The following is a 24,258-nucleotide window of genomic DNA, read 5'->3' as shown; positions in this document are numbered from 1 at the left end:
ACGTAAAACGTAAAAATATTACTTTATAGTAAGTAGTTTACCTATTATCGAATAAATTTTATGAATGGCTGACGCATAATTACTATTTATAATATTATTATTGAACTGTTGAGAATACCTTCACCTGTTGTTTCAATTACGTCATCAACATAATAATATAATATTCCGTTGTTCGTTTTTTAATTGTTTTTTTTTAATCTTTATCTCGCCTACTCTTCATTTTTTCCTGACGAAATAGCGCAACATTTAGTTATCTTGTTCACTATCTAGTTTAGTTTTTTTTTTTTTTTTATCAATGACAAATTACTGAACTCTATCAAAGTATTTATTATAATCATAAAAATTATAAAAAGAAAACCAACGATGTGTGCATACTTGTTGTATTGCATTTTTACCGTACCTAATAGTATAATATTTTTATTATTTGTTTTAATATTTTAATTTTTTATTATTTGCATCATTTTAGGCACGGTTAATTTGTATACTGTTGTAATAGAACTATAGAAGTTATAACTTATAATGCTGCGGTATTAATAATAAGTAGTTACCAACCCGGTCGGATTATACGCGTATCTAGTTGTTGTTATTATTGTAAACTATTTTACTTAATGCGGGCAATATCGTCTTTAGGGTTATTACTTAATAGACTGCTATCTATTACAATAATCCTTTATGGTTTGTGTTGTTGTTTTTTAACGGTGATTTTAATTATTATCATGAATAATTTACTGCAGTACCTAAATCGTTAAAAAAAAAAGGTCTGACGGAAATCATAAAATTAAAATTTAAAAAAAAATTAAAACAATAGCAATAGCAAAGCGGTAGTCTAATTTAAAGAAAAAACGATTATTATCAATCACTTTTTTAATATTCTACTCTATATATTATATATAAGTGGTGATGATAAATGATACGAAAAAAAACCCGTTTATACTTTTATTTACGATTATTATTGTTATTATATTCTCCTGCCGTTTTTTCGTTTATCGATTTATTCTTTTATAACAATAACTCAACGTAAAATACGAACCGGAACTTTTGGTCTACACGAAATATATTATTATACGATACTTATATATATATATATATATATATATATATATATAAATGATCACAGCCGCTCCGAGTATCTGTATTATATAGTACACATATTGTAGTCGCCCGTAGACGAGCAGCAAATATAATTAACGTTTTTGAACGATATTCTTCGAGACTTGTCATCCTTTGTTGATGTGTTTAAAAGTGGTTGTCTCCACGCTGGCCGAGCGAGGGGCTCTTCGCCGGTGTTTAAATAGCTGTACCAATGTGTACACAACACGAGGGACTATTATAATATAGGAACCATAAAAAATGAACATTTGTATTTTTATGAGCATCAAATATAATTAACATTCTGTACAGTACACAATTATACATACATTTTTATACACTATAATATTATATAAGTACAAAATAATACAACGTCAAAACTCGAATAGTTCGAGCCATTGCGCTCGCAACTATAGCCTAATCAAATACAAATGATATGCATTTTACATAATATATATTATACACATAATACTTAATAATAATAATAATAATAATATATAGGTAATAATGTTATACATATATTATATAGTACGAAACAAACACGGAAATCAAGATTTTCAACTTACAAAGTGTAAGTAATATATTATAATGTATAATAAGAATATTTTATTATATTGTATATTATTATAGTATTAAAAGAAGGTAGGTTTGAAAAAAAATACTAACTTTTTACACGACCGTTTTTGTTTACCTGTCGGAAGTGTTGTACGATTGTTTTAATAATAACAGGTATTATATAAGTATATTATTATTATCAAACAATTAACAAATATATCATTGTAATGCATATTGGCCTGGTACGGAATAAACCGATAAATTAGTAAATAAAGATAACTGACACAATTAAGCAATGTGGTCGTTCTTCTTTTCACACTTATAATAATATATATATATATATAATATATATATATATATATATATATATATATAATATATATATATATATATATATATATATCATGCACATGGTATACACGCGCAGGTATATAATATATATATGACCTATTTATTCGCGGTAACAGATAAGACGCTATTATTCTCTGTAATAATTATGTTACTTTTAAATTTAGAAAAAATAATTACATCTCAATGAATGATTATTAGTAACTGTTACGGGTAAAAAAAAAAAAAAATATATATTTATTTTAGTCATACGTTTTTTAAAACATCTCGGGCTGTTCGTTTATTTTGACTTTCCAACAATGTGTTATATTAACATACCAATAATCGACTAGTTAAAAATTAAAATTCATAATTAAGTTTTGTTATGTAGCCGTTTGTATTTGAATATCTGACAAACGGATTTTTGAAAACAATTGATTTTGTAAACCTTGTGCTCCAAAAATACTATTGTTATCTAAGGTGTTACGTTAACCGAATACGAGCGTTAACTTTTAATGGTGTTTGTAAACTTCAAAATAGACAGGCCAATGTGTTGAAACGAAAACAACGTGAATTCCTTGTAAATTAATTGTACCTATTCCAAATAATACGATGTTTTGACGAATAAAGGAAGTTTTTGTAGAGCTTTATGAAAATAAAAAAAAATGATAACGACAAATAATGAAGTTCATGCATGGACATGAATAATAGAGCGCCTTTGTGGTTAAATATTTCGCCGAAGGCTGTGAGTAGTTGGAAAATAAAAAAAAAAATGTTCGTGAAGAGAAACGCGTTGAAAGAAGGGTCGTTGTTAATTATTTTTGCGCGTGAAAAATAATAATAAAAATGAATTTAAATTTACGTGTAATTAATTCAAGTTAAAAATAGGTAAATTTTTTGCAGAGGTCAGATGTACGAACGTACGTGAACGTAATATTACTAGGTAGGAATTGAATGCGTTTTCGACGGGAGAAGGGGGCACGTAGATGATTAATCAAAATGATCATCATTATTATATACTGTTGAAATGACAAGCACACGCAAAAATATCATTATCACAGAGCCTTTATAGTCGATTACAACGGTTTTTTTTTTATTTTTTAACTGCACCAAACCGCAGTTAAGCTGTAATGCTACGCTACCCATTCGTTTACATAACATTATTTTGTTTTATCGTGTGTTGTATCGGCCGTTTTAAATCGTTAAACGCGCTTTAATAAAAACCGACCGAAAAATCAATGCAAGACGGTATCTAATAAGTAATAACCGTCACAACGACTATTATAACAGCACTATAATATATAATAATATACCTGTATGGTTGTTGTGCTTCGGTTAAAACCGTTGAACTAAGTAGCCGTCGATGTATTTACACCGATCGACAAATAACTACGGTCGAGTGGGGCCGTTTAAATATTTTCAAACGCGCCCGTGGAGGCTACACGATTTTTAAACACCGTTCGTATACAGTGTTACACGACATTGCCGCATGTGTGTAAGGGCACCTTATTGCACTCGAGTGAGGACAGATTCAAAGTACTCGACAAATTGTCGTTCCGCAACAGACTATATAAACAATCGCGCGAGGAGACTATTATGTGAGTATGGAGCGATGGGCGAGAAAGGAGTGGCTGACTCGAAAAAATAACGCCATTATCGCTGTGTATGAAAAAATCAATTATCAAGTTATAATAAGCAAAAAAAAAAAAAATTAAAAGAAAGTGAGACCGTGGAAATGACCGTTGTCATCGAATGCCGTTGAGCCTCTATTGCGAAAGCGAGTGATAAAAAAAAATCATTTAATTCGCCAATAAACGGTGAAAGGTCGTATCGTACATTTTTTTTTCATTTACCGAACGGCGACGATATATTGTAGCGAAGAGAATAATATTACATATCTGGCGGAGAGTGTCACACTGCAGGAATCTTGCCGTGTGATGTGTGGAAAATACATAATGTATATGGTCACAGTGCATGCGACACCGATGTGTTGTCGTCAGCCATGCATTTCGTTACGGGTAAATGCAACAGATTTTCATTAGATAACATTGTTATATCCACTTCGTTTTCTAAGGCTACTTAATTGAAAACAAACATTCCATATAAGCACAAAGACGTATTATTTATAATAGTTGAGTATTAATATTTTTTTTCAACCCTAACAACACTACTAATAATCAAAATGAATTTTCATTTTTTTTGTATACTTTTTTTTTTTTTTTAGAAAAATACGATTATTACATTATGAAGTATAATACACTATGAAACCGTATTGAGTAGTATAATAGTATATAAAAAAAGAGTGTAATTATCATGTTAAGTAAATTATTTTAAATATTAATGTATAACATATATATTATGATAGTAATAATAATTTTATAAAAAGTAGAGAGCTACACATAATAATATAATGACGATTTCTAAAATTGATCATTATTAGCACAAAAAAAAAAATTTTCGGGATTGGATTACAACAGCAGTACTTTTATTAATTTATAAATTTATAGAAGAACGTCTGATTCGTACAATGAATCACATAAATAATATTCAAACAGAATACAACAAGGAAAATGATTAGTTAATTTATTTTACAAAACTTAAAATTTTTTTTTCTTCAAATTTATCTTTTAAATTACTATTCTACGACTAGATCTAGAATGTGTGTGTGTATGTATCCAACGTTCTTCTAACACACATACATGTTGATGTGTTGGTAACGGCGGCCGCGACAGTATTGGTTTTCATATTGTATTGAATAATATTTCGGTCTCGATCGTGAACATATCCCGTGAAACACAACGACTACAGTCTTTACTCTTTCGCATTTTCATCAAACGGTTTATATATTACTATAATACACCGACACGTACCTACAACGAGGCATAGCGCGTGCTTTACATGTTACGCGATCGATGAGATGCATAACTGGTTTACAAAGGTCACTTGGCATCTCCTCCTTCCCACAGCAGCCATTAGCACAATGGAGACAACAGCACGATGTCCGTAGCACTTGAGCCGGAGATCAGGTGGCGGTTGGTTGTCAGTGGATGATGTGTCGGAGGGTGGCAAGGGAGGCGTGCACAAGTCGGATTATTTTTTTCAGTGCGATTAGGATAGTAGGGGCAAAGGGGCAAGTAAAACGGGGTCGGCAAGTGTGTATTGTATGTGGCTGGGCTTAAGAGTCGCAAAAACGGCGGAGAGAGTGCGGGTGGTAGACGCGGTAACCGGGCGGTGGCAGAGATCGGTTGTTCAGTGTTTGGCCGCCGCCTCCATATTTGCTTATTTCGCCGGAAATGTACGAAAAACCAGTGACATTAGTAGTACCGTCGGACGTGCCAGCGGCCTGGTATCGCCTCTCGCCCGTCGGCGTTGAGGCGAAAAGCTCTAGCTACAGTTCCGTGACCGGTATTGGTTTGTCGTTGCGGTGTGGCATTGTGTTCTGGTGGCGTGGCTGTTGTGGCTGGTACAGGTGTTGGTTGTGATGACTGTACGTGCCGTGGTGCAGTGGAGGTGGTGGTGGAGGCGGCGGTGTCGGTGACATCATCATCATCATGTGATGGTCGTTGCCGTGGAGTTGATGCTGCTGTTGTTGGATGTGCTGTTGAAAGTTTTGGAGGTGATGGTGCTGCTGCTTGTGCTGCTGTGGCTGGCCGTGGTGCTGAACGCCACCGTGGTGCTGGTTGTGCTGCTGCGTGTTGTGGTGTTGGGGCTGGTGGTGATGATGGTATTGTTGCTGCTGCTGCAACTGCTGTTGTTGGTGACCGTGAGGACCGGTGTGATGTTGCGTGTTGGTGTTCCGGACGATGAATTCGTCGTCCGAAAACGTTTTCTGGTACTCCAGGTCCTTACGGTTCACCGTTTCCTTGTTCCAGAATGTTTTCTTCAGCGAATGGTGCAGACGCTTCCGGAACCGATACGCTAACAGTAACATGAGCGCTATGAACGCTACCGTGCATCCGAACACCGCTCCCACGATGGCTTGCTGCCTGGTGTAGTATTTGGCACATGACAGGTCGTCAGACCCGAGTGAGTTGAGCGGTTTATCCTTGAGCGGCGCCGGACTGGCGCAGTTCACGTGGCTAGTGTTGCGGCGGGCCAGCAACTCTTTGAGCCAAAGCACCGAACACTCGCACACCAACGGGTTTTCGGTCAAGTCGATCTGCTGCAATTCCTGCCATGTGACCATCCCCTCGGAGAATGACGTGAACGCATTGTTGCGCATAATTAGATTGCGGAGGTTCGGTAAGCCCATGAATGCGCCGTTCTCGATGGTTGCCAGCTGCTTGTTGCTACTGAAGTTAATCGTTTCCAGGTTGAGGTTTTCGTTGAACACGCCCTTCTTGATGACGGACAGTTGGGACGCGCCAGACACGTCGATCGATCTCAAATTTACCAGCCCTTTGAACGCGTTAGGTTCAATCGTCACAAAGTCGTTCTGTCCCACGCACAGGTCTTCCAACCTGTTCAGGTCGGACAGCTGTTTGGTGGGTATGGCCGACAGCCGATTGTCCGTCAGGACCAGCCTCCTGAGCACGGTCAGTCCTTTGAACGCGTTAGTACTGATATTAATCAACGCCGCTCCGGTAAGTTCAAGCACGGACAGACGCCCGAGCCCGGCAAAACAATCGTCGTCCAACGTGGTGAACGCGTTTAGGCCAATGCGCATCTCGGCCAAGTTTCCTAGGAATTTAAATGCGGGTGTGGGTATAGCTCGGAGCTGATTGTCGTCCAAGTACAGCACCCGGAGCTTAGTTAGGCCCTGAAACGAAGCTGGATCGATGCGGGTGATGCGGTTGGCGCCCAAGTCTAGTTCCTCGAGTTTGGGCATCGCTGCGAACAGACGATCGGGCAAGTCTTCTAGATAGTTGCCTCGCAGGTTCAGTATGGTGAGGGACGCTAGCCCAATGAACGTCTTATTGTTCATCGATGAGATCTTGTTGTGATTCAGGTGGAGCTCGACGAGCTTATCCTGGGCCTCGAACCCCTTGTTGGGTATGTTTACCAAGTGGTTATGTGATATGTCCACGTACTGTAGGGCACCATAAAACTGGAAAGACGCATCCACGATCTTGATGCGGTTGTACATGAGCATCAGTCTTTGAATGGACGGGTTCAGCGTGATCGGAATCACGTCTAGGTTGCCCTCTTTGCAAAGCACTACCAGTGTGTCATCGTCACACGAGCAGTTGGAAGGGCAGTGGGCCCGTATCATCACGGTCACGGCCAATATCGTGAAGGCCCACGTGGCCGAGACGCGGTTGGTCGCAAACATTTTGATCCGCTGTGACTTACACGGTCCGCTCGCGAAACATCTGCAACATAACAAAAAGGTTTCACGTGATCAACAACGTATGATATAGTGTGAGATAAAAATTATAATACAATGTTAATGTTAATTTTGATGATCGTGTATAATTATCTCTACTTGGACTTATTACAATATCACAGTTTATTCTTGTTTTGTAATACGTATATCTATTATTATGTTATGGTTTTGTGCCCAATTTTAAACGCATCGACAGTTTTAATGTTATGCACCTATATAATCTAATGGTATATCTAGTTTTTAATACGATTTCACGACTGTTGCATTCTATATGTGTGTATATGTATTTGTTCGTACAGTAATCGTATAGGCGACGTTAAATTTACATAAAATGTGTGTATTATCTGCAGCACGATCACAACCACGGTATGCGCAAATATTAACGACTTTACAAAATACATTATGTTTTAAAATGCATTAAGGTCAGAGTATAGTGCCGCGATTTCTCTGTTGCGACGACGTTTGAAAAAGGTTTTCTTTTGTTATTGGTAATGTCAGCAATTGCATGTCAACATGTAAAATGAAAAAAAAATCTAATGAGTGGGAAAATATTCCAAGACGTATATGCCACAAATCAATAATGTATGCATTTATACCTATTTTTTTCGTACATTGAAAGTACCGAGAAACATTCTATATATAATACATAATATTGAAAGAACGCGTTGATAAATAATTATTATGAACCGTCGGACTTTAGCACGATGTCTTTAACCTTTCGTGGTCACCTAAATCACTTATCGAACAGCCAAGGTTGAATTCATGATGAGTGTTTCGGCGAAATACTAGTTAAATAATAATTGTTTACTCGTGTGTTTTTTTTCTTTTTTTTTTTTTCTATATCGATTCGTTTGCATGTTAAACTGCGAAATATTGAAAATGATAGACACTATAGATGATTTATTACGAGACTCCCTAAACGTTTATGATTGATATATTATTATATTATGTATTGACGTGTACAATCTGTAGTGTGCGCGGGATTAAGTGAGCCATGAGTAAATTGATATACAGTAAAAAGCTATTTAAATTTTTGTATTTCAAAATTTTATGGAATTTCATACACGAATGCGTCGCTTAAGAAGCAACAAAGGCGATTAGCGTATTATTATTATATGACTCACGTGGGGGGAAAGAACCCTAGACGTATAGTAATATTTTTTTTATCGATCATCTGCAGCGGCGTGTAGAGAGTATACAATATAAATTATTATTAAAACACGTATACGATGTACTTAATAATAATAATAATAATAACTACAATAATAAAAGAACGCTATATTATTATGTGTTGACAAAGCAGGGATTTGGTTAAGTCAGGCCAGGCGTCGGATGCGAAACGATCGGGTTAAACCATAATATTTTGCACACGCGTAAAATAAAAACGTGCCTGGCCTGGGCGCGGCGCAGGCGATACGGTCGCAGGAACCGAAACCGTTCCGACGCGCGTGAAACCGTCGCCGCACGGTTGTCGTTGATTTATTACTATTATGGTTTAATTATTTTTTTTTTTTAACACGTTTTTATTATTCTTTGTATTTTTATTTCAACTCGTAAGCGAAACGATTGTATTTGAAATAATGTTTTGGTCGAAACACACATCGCGCAATATGTGTGCGGACAGTGCTGTTTAGTTTTTTTTTTTAGAGATTTTTTTTTTTCATTTCACACGTTCGCACGTTATAAATCGACCCAGACGCGACAATATAATGTTATTAAAATGCTTAACCGCGGTTTTTATTTCTCGCTAATGAGACGTTACTACATATTATGCAGCAGTGAAACGGGTTTTTATACGCGTAGAACGAACGTCGTGGACGACCGCTGACAAAGAGAGGAAAATACGAACGGAGGAACTAAACGTCCGAGCACAAACATTCTAGCCCGATGATTAGTGATATTATTTCGTTAATGGCTGTCGTAGAGATATTAATTGCGATAGTGTCTGTCAATAGAGGTTTTTAGATTTTTACCGTCCATTAAAGTTACATCACTACAATAGGACATATGTACGTTTTTTTTTCGCTTGGTCGTGTCGTAAGCTATATGCGCACTTGAGCACTAAACATAATTTATTTTCTAACATCGTAAACACGAATATTTACATAATATTCTCGGAGTACGTTTCTGATAGTAGAAATTGTTTTGTTTCTATTAAGTGCGTATTTCGAAGCGTTGTTCGTTGTGTGCTATGTAGGTACATTTTTATTCACAAAGGAATACGCCATTTGCCGACTTATTTTTTTTACAGAAGCATTTATTTTTTAATATTTTAAAGTACGTAGAATAATAATTGTTTTTATTTAAATGTGTAAACGTTATTTTAATTTCGTTGAACAATAAAGTAGGTGTGTATACGGAATAATTTTATCAACCACTTCTTTCTAAAAGAAACGAGGACGTTTTTCATATTATTTTAATGATATATTAAAAAAATATATATATAACATGCGTATTGACCACGTTAATGGATTGCACATATTATGAAGTGGGTTATGAAAAGGTCAGTTAGACTGCGTGAACTATTTTTTTTTTTAGTATTTTTGGAGTGTTTTTTTAAGAAAATAAAGTGAGTAGTTGCATATAACAGTAAGTGTTTTATACTGATTTTAACTGATATAATACAATGCCGTTGCCACAGTCGTCGGGCAATGATAAAAATATGAAATTATTCCACTTTCCGGTGTACGCGTCGCGCAGAAATCATAAATAATTACATCGAATATTCGGTTCAGTTTGCGCGCAGCCGTCTCCGCAGAGTACCTGCACAATGTGTTGAGTACTCGAGTGTAATATAATAATATATCGTTATTAAAAACTTACAAAAAACTGACGTTTGAACCGACTTTTTACTTTTTCAATTATGTTACCGCATCGACATGTTTTATGTTTTCGGGAATTGTTTTTCCCCGTACGCTCGTGAACGGCGAACACATTACTACACCATTTAATCGAATTCGAAATTATTCAAAAGTACCTAACAGTCTTACAGCGCCTTTCAAGCGTATAACGGGAGGGGTAATCGCCTACTCATCAGCGGTTCGCCTCATCCGACGTCGGTGTACATGTTATTTAATATACATGTACGTAATAGTTTTTAACTACGAAACGTAGGTATAAGTGCCCGTGCATTATGATGCGAACGTCGAGCGCGCGTGGTTCTCGCAAATGATTTCTATTCAATTTTGATACAAAGCCGATCCCAGCTCGTGCGTTCATCAAAACTTTTCTCCCGTAGTATTCGGGAAATGTTGAGCTTAATCCATTTTTTTTTTTTTTTTTTGAAACTCGCGACGCACACGGGAATCTAACGTTTAAACTTTAAACTTTAAAGTTTCTCCGTCTGTTGTTCGCCTCTCTTTCTCACTCGTTCTCTCTCTATCGCCCCATATCATCGCGCATTGTGTGCGACTTCAACGAAGTACGAAACCTACACGTACAACTATAATACGGATTCGTATGCGCCTGCATCAGCTGTAGCAATAATCTACACGCCGGCAAGACATACTAATTAACAAGTTTACCGTCTCGTCGCGTGTATGCGTTTTGCATACCTACAGTGCACTTGGCGTGAACGAATCGGCCGAGTATTCGAAAAACGCTACAGAGTGTAGCGGACAACGTTCGTGAATTTATTATTTAAACGGTTCACCTGTACACTTGTACACATACCGCAATACATATTATATTATATAGGACCTATGATAATTATAATGGGCGCGGTCTTTCCTTTCCGTCTCATCGGTGCACTGCAGATCGTATTTTATGCTGCACAGTACCGCGGCGTCTATCGGATTATATCGCTTTAAATACAACAAAACTATTCGTACCGACGGACACACGACACACGAGTTTATGACCCAAACACACGGTCGTGCGTTCGTTTATCGAACTTTCGTGTTACGTATATGAGTATTAAATTGTTATCTACAACTGACGCTCTGTCGTCATACGTAATTGTTTTTTTTTTTTTTTAATGTTTTTTTACGACATTTGCTCGAAAAATATATTATTGCGATAGTCGAACTATCCTCTGAAATTGGCTAGGTTACTACCGACTACTAGTGAGGAAAAACGATTGTGTTTGCGCGCACCTATAAGTGAGTTGTGTTATCGTCACGCGTGACCGAGAAATCGAGGTGGGTCTTACCGGGCTGTGGTGTCTCTGTATTATTATAACAGTGATGATGCCAGACGGATTTAGATTGAATCCCGCGAGACGAAAACCTTTAAAATTCGGTTTTTAGGCAGCGCACGAAATTAAAGCTAGTGTGGAACGCGTACGAAAATAAAATATATTTTACTGTTTCTTTCCACCAGTGCCGCCCGCGAGTATAAACATTGACCCGTTCTGTGTTCGCTCTGCCACCGCAGCGACCGCGTGTGACGTCTGGCGGTCGTATAAGTTTATTCAAGTCGTCTACTATTATATCATTTATATTATAATACGTTCGCGTTCGTGATTTGCACGTGCTCGTCGTACAATGTACGACGCGTACGTTACAACTTTTTTCATCGATGGCTAAGTTATATACACGGGCAGACAAATAATATGTAATGTAATTTATATTATGTAAGCACAGAATAATAAAACTTTGTTAAATATTATAAACACATATTTTGTTATTTAAACACAGGATGATAAAATGCAAACGATACTGCACCGTCGTGTGGGTGGAAAATGGACGACGAGGCTTCTCTGTGGGTCATTTTATATTATAAATCCTACGGTTCGTCCGAATATATTAATTAAAAAAAAAAAAAAATGTACAATAAATTTTAATATAATATATTGTGCTGTTTTTATTTTTTTTATTTTTTTTTTGGTCGTCGCCACTGTTTCCGTTGTACAAACTGCGTGAGATTCGTTTAGTTTAATTATTATCATACTGTGTAACCGCCATTGCCACCCGGCCAGCATCGTATTATAAATTTAAGCATGCGGTTGTGGCGAAAGTTCCGTAGATTGGCAGCGAGGTCGGGGATGCGTACCCCCCCGAAAACGGATCTCAGTTATATTACAGATAAATAAATAATAATAGCTTGTACAAGGTATACACGTGAAATTAATGTGCAATATTATTATAACTATTATATATTGTTGTTGTACTGTTATTATTGTGTTTATTATACGCGGGCGGTTCGTTCACCTTTTCCCCCTAATGACCCGGTAGTGATCGAGATGGTAATATTACTAATTACGCGTATTATATTATATTATAATATAATGTACATCTATCTCGTCGTTCGGATAACTGAAAATGATAACGTCGTAATAGCGTTATATTTATATATACCTATTATATATTTTAAACCGTTATGCGTTCGTCATCGAATATTATCGTCGTTATATTTTGGAGTTTTCATTTAGATAACACGAAATGATATGTTTCGTTAGTTTTTATTGTTATTTATATTTTTCCTTTTTATCAACGGGTTTTTTTTTTTTTTTTTAATAACTCATTGTTTTATCTTGAAAAAATATTTTCTGGTTTATTTTTAAATTTATAAAAACCGTTTAGTTTATTCGGGTGAACTGTAAAAATACATTAGAAAGTTAGAAAACTCAGTCGAATAGATAACGTTTTTATATTAATTCTATACGATCGTATTTTTGTAAGGGATTTTTCGAGTTGATTACACAATACAAATCGGTATTAGTCAGCTCCATCAATATTTATTTATCTTTAATTCTTCGTATAATCTCTCTTTTTTTCTCTTTCATCCATTTAATCCTAACTGAGGGGAGGAGTTGTTCATCAGATGATGCTATTATTATATTATTTTAAGGGTAGCAATTCCATTGTAGTTGAGAATTTGTGTCAAATAGGATTTGAATAAGGATCATACAAACGGAGGGATTTCGCAATACAACCTCTCTGTGTTTATTTGTTTAATATAATGTCATTATTTATTTTAGGGAGTATTTTTTTTTATCACTGTTCTAACAGTCTTCGTCTTTGTCATTTTTTTATTCTAATTTATGTAATATAATATATTTTTACGGTAGGTATATTTCTGAAGAGAAGAGTTTCGACAAGAACGAATTTTACGCATAATACAGGCAAATTAATATTGCCTGTAAAACAATACACGTTTCTGCAGTACTAGTCAGAAACTCGGGCCTTGGTATAGTATACTATAGTTAATAAATATTAGTTAGAGTATAATTGCTGGTAAGCGCGTGTTTTAATTTTATGCGAAAAACTGAATAGTCCTTAATGACTATACGTTTTAATTAATGTGTTGACACGTATATCATCTGTGACGACGACCACGAAGTGTTAGGCGACGACGAGACACAGTTTTACGATAATATTATTGTTTATTGTTTGTATTACTTAAACGTGATATTTGGGTTACCTATATACCTAATTGGAAACATTTCCGCAATAACGTTGGGATTGAATGCATGAATACATCTGCCCCGGGCATGATGTTATAATATTAGTATATTACACATGTGCATATATATATATTTGTGTGTGTTGTTATACAACGATAGTACGCAATCAATAACCAGCAATGGAAATGTTGTGTGCACAACAGTAAACGGTTGTCTACCATGTTGACGATGCAGCGCAGCCTACAGCATTAATGACGAATAAAAGAGGAAGGACCATAAGGAGGAACGAAAAGAAAAAAAAGGCGTAGGTAAATAAATAAACAAAAATCCGTCAAAATCCATTCGTCAGTCGATTTATTATTCAACAGACGTTCGATTTATATGTACGATATATACGCACAAACACACTCAGTATTACTACACACATACTGACTCACGCTGCGTTTCACTGTTGGCCCGATGATTTTGTTTTGTTTGGTCTCAACGGAGGCCTAACCGGCAGGTGGAGATCGCACTCCTTGTTGGATAAGTGAATTGTCCTGTTTCTTTGAACCGTTATCTCGAGAATGTTCAAATATATACCTACAGGATCCGATGCGGTCATAGTAATCGTGTACATACAAAGTATTATACATGTATATATATTAAACTAGAAACTTAAAAAAAAAAAAGCAAAAGAACCTTTTTCCGCGAGTCTTGAAAGTTTAATCATTATTTGCCTACCGGTCAAGAAGCCCATGAAACGCGTACGTCAAATACACGCGTTAGTCTTTATCTCTTTCTTTCTCACCCTCTCTTTCTTTATACACATCCATTATACATATACATTATGTATATCATATTCTCGTGTACAGGTACTCGCTATTAACCACTCCGCAAAAACGTATACTCGACGCGCATGGATGATAAACCGCCTCGGAATGTAAATTTCTTCAGTAAAACAGTCGCAGAAATATTTTATTTTTTTTTCAACAATTCTGTGCGCGACCGGATAAAAACATGAAACGCGACTTAGTTTATATATATATAAATGTACTCTTATACGAGCATATAATACACTGCTACGTATTATATTACAGGGTATATGCTATGTACACAGACACATATATGTGTAGACACACTCACACTTTCATACACACAAAAGTGTATATGTGTTAGGTAAGTATGTGTGTGTATAGATATAAGAGACCACCACTATGACCACGGTTGGCTGTTCTTAACATGGTTAATAGGTATCAAAAGAAGAACGCGATTCGACCAATCTCCGGATACGACGGAGTTGACCTACTTTTTTCAAAGACCGTGCAGCGCAAAGAAATACAAAATAACGCTCAAACAAACGAATTTTATACGTTTATATAGATTTATTTATGATCTCAGACGGGTAATTGCTCTGCGACGCTTTGTTTTCGCCAATTACATATTGTTCTCAGGACAAATTGCTTTTGCTAGACATATTTTTGCAGCTAACGATTCACAAAGCAATTCGTATATAAATATATAGGTATATATATATATGCGTGTGTGTGTGTGCGTAGGTACTTTTATACAATATATATATTTTGTATATATATAGATAAATACGCGTTCGGTGCTAAAACAACAAATCTTTTTCGGCTTTTGTCGTTTAAGGAGTTTTCGAATTACACGCCCAGACGTCAGACGAATTCCTTCGAATAGTAATTTTTCTGAAAACCCTGCGCTTAAACAGAAATACAAACAATATAACTTATAACGACAAGCAGAAAACATTTGCTCTCGCTGGTTTTTGAATTTTAACAATATTCACGGCGGGCGCGAGTTTGTTTTATAAGTATATGCAAAACTTTATGTCTTTATGTCTGTCGTGTAATTATCATAATTATATAATAATAATGATAAATATAATAACAATACGCTCGGAGACGTATCTTGTAGTTTGCAGCAGCTAAGACTATTTTTGTCCTACATTTTAGAAGGTGTATCTATACATTATGTGTATATAATACATGTGTTTTCGGTGTCTTTATAATTATTATTCTAATTCGGAATTAATGTTTACGAATTCCAGAGTACAGCTACGCCGTATATATATGTATATAGTATTCAATTCACCCGAAAAGGGTTTCAAATTAGTATACCTAGCAAAAACATCGCACAAACTGCGGCGGGAGAAAATAATATAAACACATCTCGTCTCTCCGGTAATGGTATAGGTTATATATAGAAAAAGGCATTGTATATACTGCCCGATGGTATTATACACGACCGCTGGTCGAAAAATGCATACATATAATATATAATATACACACACACGCACGCCGCACATATACTCGGGACTATATGGTCCGCGAATAAATCGATTGTCGTCCGCATACGAGTGGAATGCTGCACGTCGTTTAAAGAGGAAAAAAAAATTAAACGAAAAAAGAAAAATCTATATATATATATATATGTATTATGTGTGTGTGTAATAATAATAATAATAATATATACGCCGGGGCAACGGTCGCCCCCGTATTATATATAGATGTGTATAAAACGAGCGCTCGAAACCGAGGTAAATTCAATTCGGTTTTGCGGACCTCAAACGGAAAGATGGCTGGAGGAGAACCCCGTATCGGGGCCGTATACACATTACAAATATACCTATACATACATATAAATACAGCACACACACATACTGACGATGACAATACACACGGTTTGGCGTGGTCCCAAGTCTGCGCCGTACAGCTATATTATTATTATAGTGCATAAGACACGCGCTGCGTTTCGGTCCTCGACGGCGGGGTCGTAATACGTACCATATATATTATAATATACATATATTATAATTGCGTTATACCCGCACCGGAGGCGCCGTCCAAGTCTGTTTGTCATAATATAATATAATCTCTATACATTATATACATAGGTATTTATATACCTTTTTAATTTATTCCGTTTTCGTTTATATACATTATAACGTGCACGTGTTATTTGCGCGCATTTTGCGGGTCGGGGGCGAGAAAAGCTCTCAGTCGGTCGCCGTAACCCAAAGTTTTTATTAATTTTACTCGCGCCAGCAGCGATTTGCAATTTAATTTCGTTCGCCGCGCACTACATCGGTATCTATCTAGGTATTAAACTGCTACAGGTATTGCGCCCGTGGTATATAATAGGCAGTATAAAAATAAAATATCAATGGAAAATGCATGTCTTACTGCGGTGTCGTTGACACATTTACAATGTAATTTTTGTAAAAGTTAACATTTAATGGTTCGATAATAATTCAACCGTTCTAGATGAAATCAATAGATCTGTGTGACGCTATTGTGTATTATCAATCGTTTGAAACCGCGCAGAGCCAAGGACCGTAATAACACTCACACAATAATCTGGGCGCGAGACATTGTATAGTTGTGTATCGCAAAAAAGACGAGTAAATTATAAAATATATAATATTATCATATTTAACAGTGGACCGGAAGAGTCTGTCTCGGTGCGGGACAATATCGTCGAAACGATCGAACAACGTAATAATATTATACTTGTGGCTGCATATTATAAACTATGTACGACAAACGGCCGGCCGCAGTTGCATATTATTATTATTACACTAGCCAACACACATAACACACATATATATATATACGTATAACAATGCGTATACTTCGTACACACATATATAAATATTATTTTAAAAGAACAAGAAGGAGATTTTATTGCTCTCTCACCCCGGCCATATATTATCGAGTGCATACGTGTTGCAGCGGCTGCAGTTTCTCGCGCGTACACGTATGCATAAAAACGTCATGAAAATATGATTAGTGTCGACGGAGGGGGTGGGGTGGCCCATAAAAACCGTGTTTGTATGCACGTTTTAATAAGCGCACCGCATTTTGTTTATGTAGATACGCGCGCGTTTATTGTGCATGCGGTGTGCATTATAAATATCACACGATTTGCCGGAGAAAAACAAGAAACCAAAACATGGTTTTCGTGTGCACGAGAGTCGATACTGACATCATATACATAATATATCGACTGCACTGCGATATTGCGAAATATTATACGTATATATGTGGAATGCATATTATATCGGGTCACAGGACGATTATCGCCTTTATACATTCCCTCGACGAGTACGAGATACCCGTGAGTATGTGCACCAATATAATGTTATATAATATACATTATTAAATATTGTGCTCCGCAGTAAACTCGAGAGGTCAATGTCACTCGCTTCTCGATGAATAGCGAGGAGGGGAGGGGAAAGGTGATGTATAAGATCATTTTTTTTTTTTTTACAACAGACGTAAAAACTATGATAGTTGGGACAACGCGACGTCACACGCAAAAAGCGCATGTGCAACTGGCTGTATATTGTTTATATACCTGTTCGTACCTGCATTGCATTATACATTAGATAATATCGGTGTCCGACGGACCGGCGGGGTTGCCGCGCCACGAGGAGGGGTGTCAGAATAATATCAGAAAGTATATAATATAAATACTCTTCGGGACTCGCAGCCGCCGTCGTATATATTATGCTCAAACACACACACACAAAGAATATTTATACGGTCATGGTATGGGCGATACCATCAGTGACGGTGCGGCAGGGCCGGAAGGGGAGGCGTGACCAGATCCGCGCAAACGGCCGCGGCGGAATCGCGGTTAATGCCGAGCATCGTTTGTGCCCGAGTTTCGCCGCAGAGTCGCAAACCCGCCCGCTCACCCGTCGTCGTAGCCACCGAGTTTTTATTTTTCTCCGAGTCCTTCTTTCTCCCCCTCGGAAATGTGAGCGAGCGCCAAACCGACCGGCGGGCGGATGGCAGCTGCATTATTATTAAATTCAGGGTACGTTCACGTCTGAGAGCTCCCCACCCACACGACGACCAAACAACACAGAAATGTATATATTTATTGTATTCGAGTAAGTATATTGCTACTGTAATAATAGTACACAATAATATACAATATTATTATTATTATTGTTGTAAATATGTGCACACAGTGCAGTTCGGAGTGTTTAGCCATATATCGCGCGTCGACTGAAGCATGTTTAAAATTCAATATATATATATATATACATGACGAATATAAATATGGATACTGTGTACAATAATAATATAAGAATATGTAGGTGTCATATATGTTTTGATCGGTTTTTATTGTGGACAGAAAATAAAATAAAAATAAATCCGCCTCACGCGGTTATTGGAATTCTTTTACAAACATCATTCAATCGTCGTGGATCGTTTCCCGTTCATAATATTATAATATTTTCCAGATATTATACAATGTGCGATAGGCCTGACAATGCGGACATATATATAATAATAATAATACCGTCACGTATACACATACACAGTACAATCACCACTGGGATAATAATAATAATATGTCATTGGCATTAAAATATACAATACGTTATCGTGCATTATTTATATTTCGGTTGTTAAACGACGCCAGAAATCGGAATAATCGGGAAATGCGCGCAGAGTTTTACGACCACGCGGACCGCGTCAGCTACACCGAGTCGGATGACGGCGAGGGGGAGGACATTATAGTTCCAATGTTTTTTCTCGGATGCCACTGCAGCAGTAAATTTGTCGAAAATGAAATATGCTCTTCGAGCTTTTAGAAATCCCTCCGGTACAACAAACCAAAATGGATGTAACCACGGGGGATTGAGCTGGGAGTAGGTGGTTGGGTGTAGCTTTGGATAAACGCACAACTAATAAACGACGATCGAACCATCGATGTACATATAATATAATGTGCTCACATAACGTATTACGAGCTTATGTAATTTTACGATTATCGACATGTGTTGCGTAATATAGAAAAAAAAAGCGCTATGGCGACTTATAAATTAATGTTGTTATACGTGTGATCCTAAATTTATTTCACCGTTTAGCAGATAGCTCGATGTGATTTTGGGTTGACGAAATATAGCTTATAATATACTTTCTTGTTGATTTATGATAGTCATATCGCGTATCAATACACACACACACACATACGAGATAACGTAACGGTACGGGCACAAATAAACGAGCTTAAAAAGAAAAATGATAGGGCCAAAGTGAATCGACCTTGACGGTGCGTTTATGTCGTCGACGCGTTGAAGTCGGTCAACCTCGAAAACGGTTATCGTATAGGTGAGAGGGAAAAGTGAACATTGAAGACTATAGATAATAATAATAATAATAATCGTCCCGCCGGTAATATAATATTACAATAATGGAGTGTTTGATGAAAAACCGATGACGTTAATCGAACATAATATACAACTATTTTTTTTTTTTACCAAACATCTATCCAGTAATAATAAAAATATTAAAATAATGTGTTAAATTGATGCTGGTCGACAATTTATCGATCTGATTCAACTACAGACTAATAGTTACAAATACACGTTGAAAAATGTTCGCACAACGTAGTTATATAATATTGCAATATCATAATATTATGTACGTATTATCATTGAGTATATTATATATTGTATAATATTTGTTCAATGATATTATCCATTATTTATGAGTTTATAGTAAAATGGTATATTTTTTAAATTATTTTTAACTGGTTTCACCACGTATAATTTTCATGAAAAAATCATGCTTACTGGGAAAGTTTTCTTTTCGGTTCACGGCGGTGGCAGAAAGCGTCGACGACAACGACGACGAGAGCAAGAAAAAACAATCGAGATTACTACGGTTTTATAACGGGATGAATAATGGTTTTTAATTGTTATTTAATAGTTTGAGCGGCGCAAATGTTTTGTTATAGTCGTTTGTTATTTATTTTTCGTCCCACTCGAAAATGATAATAATATGATGACGATGATAATGTATGAATGTAATAAAAGAATATTATATCCATCATCGTACCACAACGCCATTATTATATTAATGTGTTAACGTCATTTTTTTTAGAATCGTCTACTGTGTCAAGTAGATTTTGCATAGGCGTTTTTCAGAAAGGACATTAGGTAGGTTTCGCCCTTCGAAATACGTCGACGTCAATGAGATGTTAGTTTTGTTTGAAGAAAAATATTTATATTTTGTTCCACAATGTTTTAATTATAAATACTTTTTAAACATTCAGTCGTCGAGATTACGAAACGGTGTATTACACCGTGTTACGTTTAGGTATAATACATTTTGAATAATAATATTTCCTAAGAATTTTGATTGGTTTTAATTTAAACACATCGAATAAATTCTAATAAATATGTAAATATTAAAATGTTTTATTAATTTTTTTAACCCAATGCCTACGCCCATGTTAATGACGTATTTAAACGTATAAAAATTCCACAACGCAACCGTGCGCATTGCAGTGTATTCAGTTATTGGTACAATAATTAAATTATTTTAATTAACTACCTACACGACGTAAATAAAATAGTGAGCTGGCTGCATACAGATTTTCAAGAGAAAAACAAATGCTAAATCACTATAAAGAATATGCCTGCGGGAATACAATACAATTTCACGCGCAATTTGAAGTAAAATATTGACAAAATTAGTTTAATTTTTATTTCTTGTCGACAGAGCAAAAAACGAGTAGACAATCGAAAAGAATGTACCAAAGAATGCGGTTATTAAAACCTAATGGAATTTTACGGTTCACGACTTTTGCGGCGTTTATAAGCGTTTGTCCAAATTGATCTATAGAACTGCTAGCTCGCAAAAACTTTGGCAAGTTTGCTTCTTTTGACTGGTATTAGTTTTAAAACTTTCCGCCCAGAAATTCGAGAGGAGATTACCACTTTTAGAAAACTGTCGTTTATCCAATAATTTCGTTATATTGACGGAGCTTTAGCTGCGGATCGAGTGATATATTTTTAAATAATTTGAATATATAAATACACTGGGCGGGTTCTATCCCGGCACTGTGTTAACACGTTTTCCTGCGTTGGGTTTATGAAAAAACAGAAAAACTCAGTGGTCATTCTGTATACACGCTTGTCGTATACGTTTCAGGGCGTTCGATATCGTTATCGCTCTTTGCAGAGTACGTGTCAAACGACCAAAAGTAGTAGGTAGTTGCTGCGAGTCGAAGTAATTTTCCGGTTTATTTTTTTTTTCTTTCGTCTCTGTGGTTTTTTTTCTCAAGCTCTCGTAATGTTTCGACGCTAAACAAAATCCGTCCAAGGCCCGCTGCTGTTGGACGTTTACCAAATGTTCGATCCCCTCGTGGTTTTTTTTTCACCGGTCCGAATTAACGCCCAAACAAAAAGACTCTTCCTTTTGTGTGTACGACACCTTTACGAGCGAAATTAAATTTAGACCCGTCAATTATATTTATATATATATATATAACATGTGTACACATATATACATACTCACACACATAATATTACACATATCGAGCATTGTTGTCCAATGCCAAGTAGGCGTTTGTATGAGAGTATAAAAACCTATAGAAAAAACCAGCCAAACACCAGCTGCAAGATTTTGCGGAGATGATTTTTTTTTTCACAATCGCGTATTGTTATTATTATTTTTATTATTGTGCTATATACTGGTATTATATATATGTACGCATATACGACGCGTTCGGGATAAATGCATAATTTTATCGACGTCCCGTTGCGTTGATCCATATATTCGTACGCATGTATATTATATTGTTATATTATTATGTTTATTACTATTATTATTATGGTTATTATTATTTTTTATCATAATGTATACAAATGTTGAAATGTACATAGGTGCATAAAACAATGACGTTATAGCGCGTTAGTGGTAAAAACTCAAGTGCGCTCTTCGAATTTAGATAAAAAAATATGTGTAGGTATATTATAAAATATAATATTGAATTTTATAGACGTACGTAGACGTCACTTTTAAACGGATCTCATCAAACGTTAAGGAATAGCTTACTTACTTCATTATCCTACCCAATAATTAACATCGATGAACTACACACACTACTGGTAAGTAATATTATAACAGCTATAATATATCTTATAATGTCACTGCGTATCAAACATTTTTTTTTTACAGAAGACGGTTCTATTATATTCTGCGTCCCCATTGTGCATACAGATTATAGATAGATATTATAACATATTGTGCCGTGTACACCGCCTATATAAAATTATAATATATACGCAATATTATACGTGTATAATGTATTTTAGGACGTCGTTCCTGGTCGTAATTTATTTATAAGTAGTTGCGCATAGGTACCTTCGTCGTACGTCGTCGCGCTAGGCCTACCGGTGACGCATAATAAATCCAAGACATTGTAATTCAACGTGACACGAGCGTGATGATACGATCGTCTCGCGCCGCAATGTCAATATTTCCCTAGATCGCATAAAAACTTCCGCCGATTAAAACACCGCCGCCGATACTTATTACACGGCCGCGCGTATTATAGTCGTCGAGGTGTCGCCGACACGTAATAAAATTAAATTTCAAAATCCTTGTAAAAATGTAATATACCTAATAATATATGAGTTACAATATGCGCGATGAATGTCTATAAAACCATGGTTTTTATTATATTTTATGTTTATTATAATACGCACCCCCGCGCGCACACACACATAATGATTGATGTATTATTATCTCTCTAATTAATATGTTAATTTTATTGAAATATACGATTTTCCCAATTAATTGAATACAAACAAATTCCATAGCAATGTGGAAAAACAACTACTACAAAAGTGATGAATTATATATTATCTCTATATATATAGGTATGAATAATACTATTCCATAAAATCGAAAAACAACTAAATTTCATTCAAACTTAAAGCTGAAAACTGAAAAAACATTATTCGCTATTATATTTACAATTATATTTTAATTACTAGTTTAGTGTAGTACGTGTTTAGCTGATTTTACAAACAGTTAATAAGCAGTTTTGATAATACAATTATTCTTTCAGTGTATATATTAATGTTTAATATAAACACTCTTTATAAGTATACCAATGAACAAATATTTTGAATTCATAATAATCTTCGCGGAACACCCTCGTTTGAAAAAATATTAGCTAAACACAAAAAAAATATCATATTACATACACACTTTATTACATAATTATATTACTGTGTAGACATTACAACGCTATTATTACTATGTATATAAGTACTTAGTAGTGATATTACGGCGATAATAATATTCCGGATTGAATACCTAGGTACCATCACTTTAATATATTGATGCACTACAAGAAAATATGCTCGCAATGTAGACGTATAATAATCGTCCGATGATCCGAATCAAACTCAACGATCGTGATCAGTTTTACAGAACACGATTTTTCTACGCTTTTAGTCAACGATGTTCACTATAACGTATTCAATTACTACGGAATGCATACCGAATGCGGATATAATATATAATATCTGTACTCGGACCGTTTTCAATCATTGCGGATCGGCATCGCTGTACGTAAGGTACCTTATTCACTGAATATATTATAGGTAGGTACAAGAATTATAATACCTGGCTGCGCACGAGGAATTCGAAGAAATCGCGCTTAAAACCGACGCAGCAGCAGTTAACCGTTTGCGCGGGACCACATCATATAAACGATGATTAATAATAAATCGGCACGAAGAGATGTAATAATTTAACTATTAAAAAGGTTATATTATACGAAAATTAACAACAGT

The 24,258-nt window shown here is 35.8% G+C and overlaps 1 protein-coding gene across 1 annotated transcript in view; it reads right to left on the bottom strand.

Moving 5' to 3' along the window:
- Positions 1-2,204: 2,204 nt before the first annotated feature.
- The window catches only part of LOC114125933 (SLIT and NTRK-like protein 5), a 36,151-nt gene continuing 14,097 nt past the window's right edge, over positions 2,205-24,258 (bottom strand). Inside the window, exon 2 of the mRNA XM_027989754.2 lies at positions 2,205-7,283. Coding sequence (XP_027845555.1) covers positions 5,360-7,243 — 1,884 coding nt within the window. The 5' untranslated portion in view covers positions 7,244-7,283 and the 3' untranslated portion in view covers positions 2,205-5,359. The remainder of the gene's footprint in view (positions 7,284-24,258) is intronic.

This window comes from Aphis gossypii, chromosome X (assembly GCF_020184175.1).
Source record: "Aphis gossypii isolate Hap1 chromosome X, ASM2018417v2, whole genome shotgun sequence".
In the NCBI taxonomy this organism is placed as follows: domain Eukaryota; kingdom Metazoa; phylum Arthropoda; class Insecta; order Hemiptera; family Aphididae; genus Aphis; species Aphis gossypii.
Note: the sequence above shows the minus strand (reverse complement) of the source record. Positions and strands in the feature narration are given on the sequence as shown.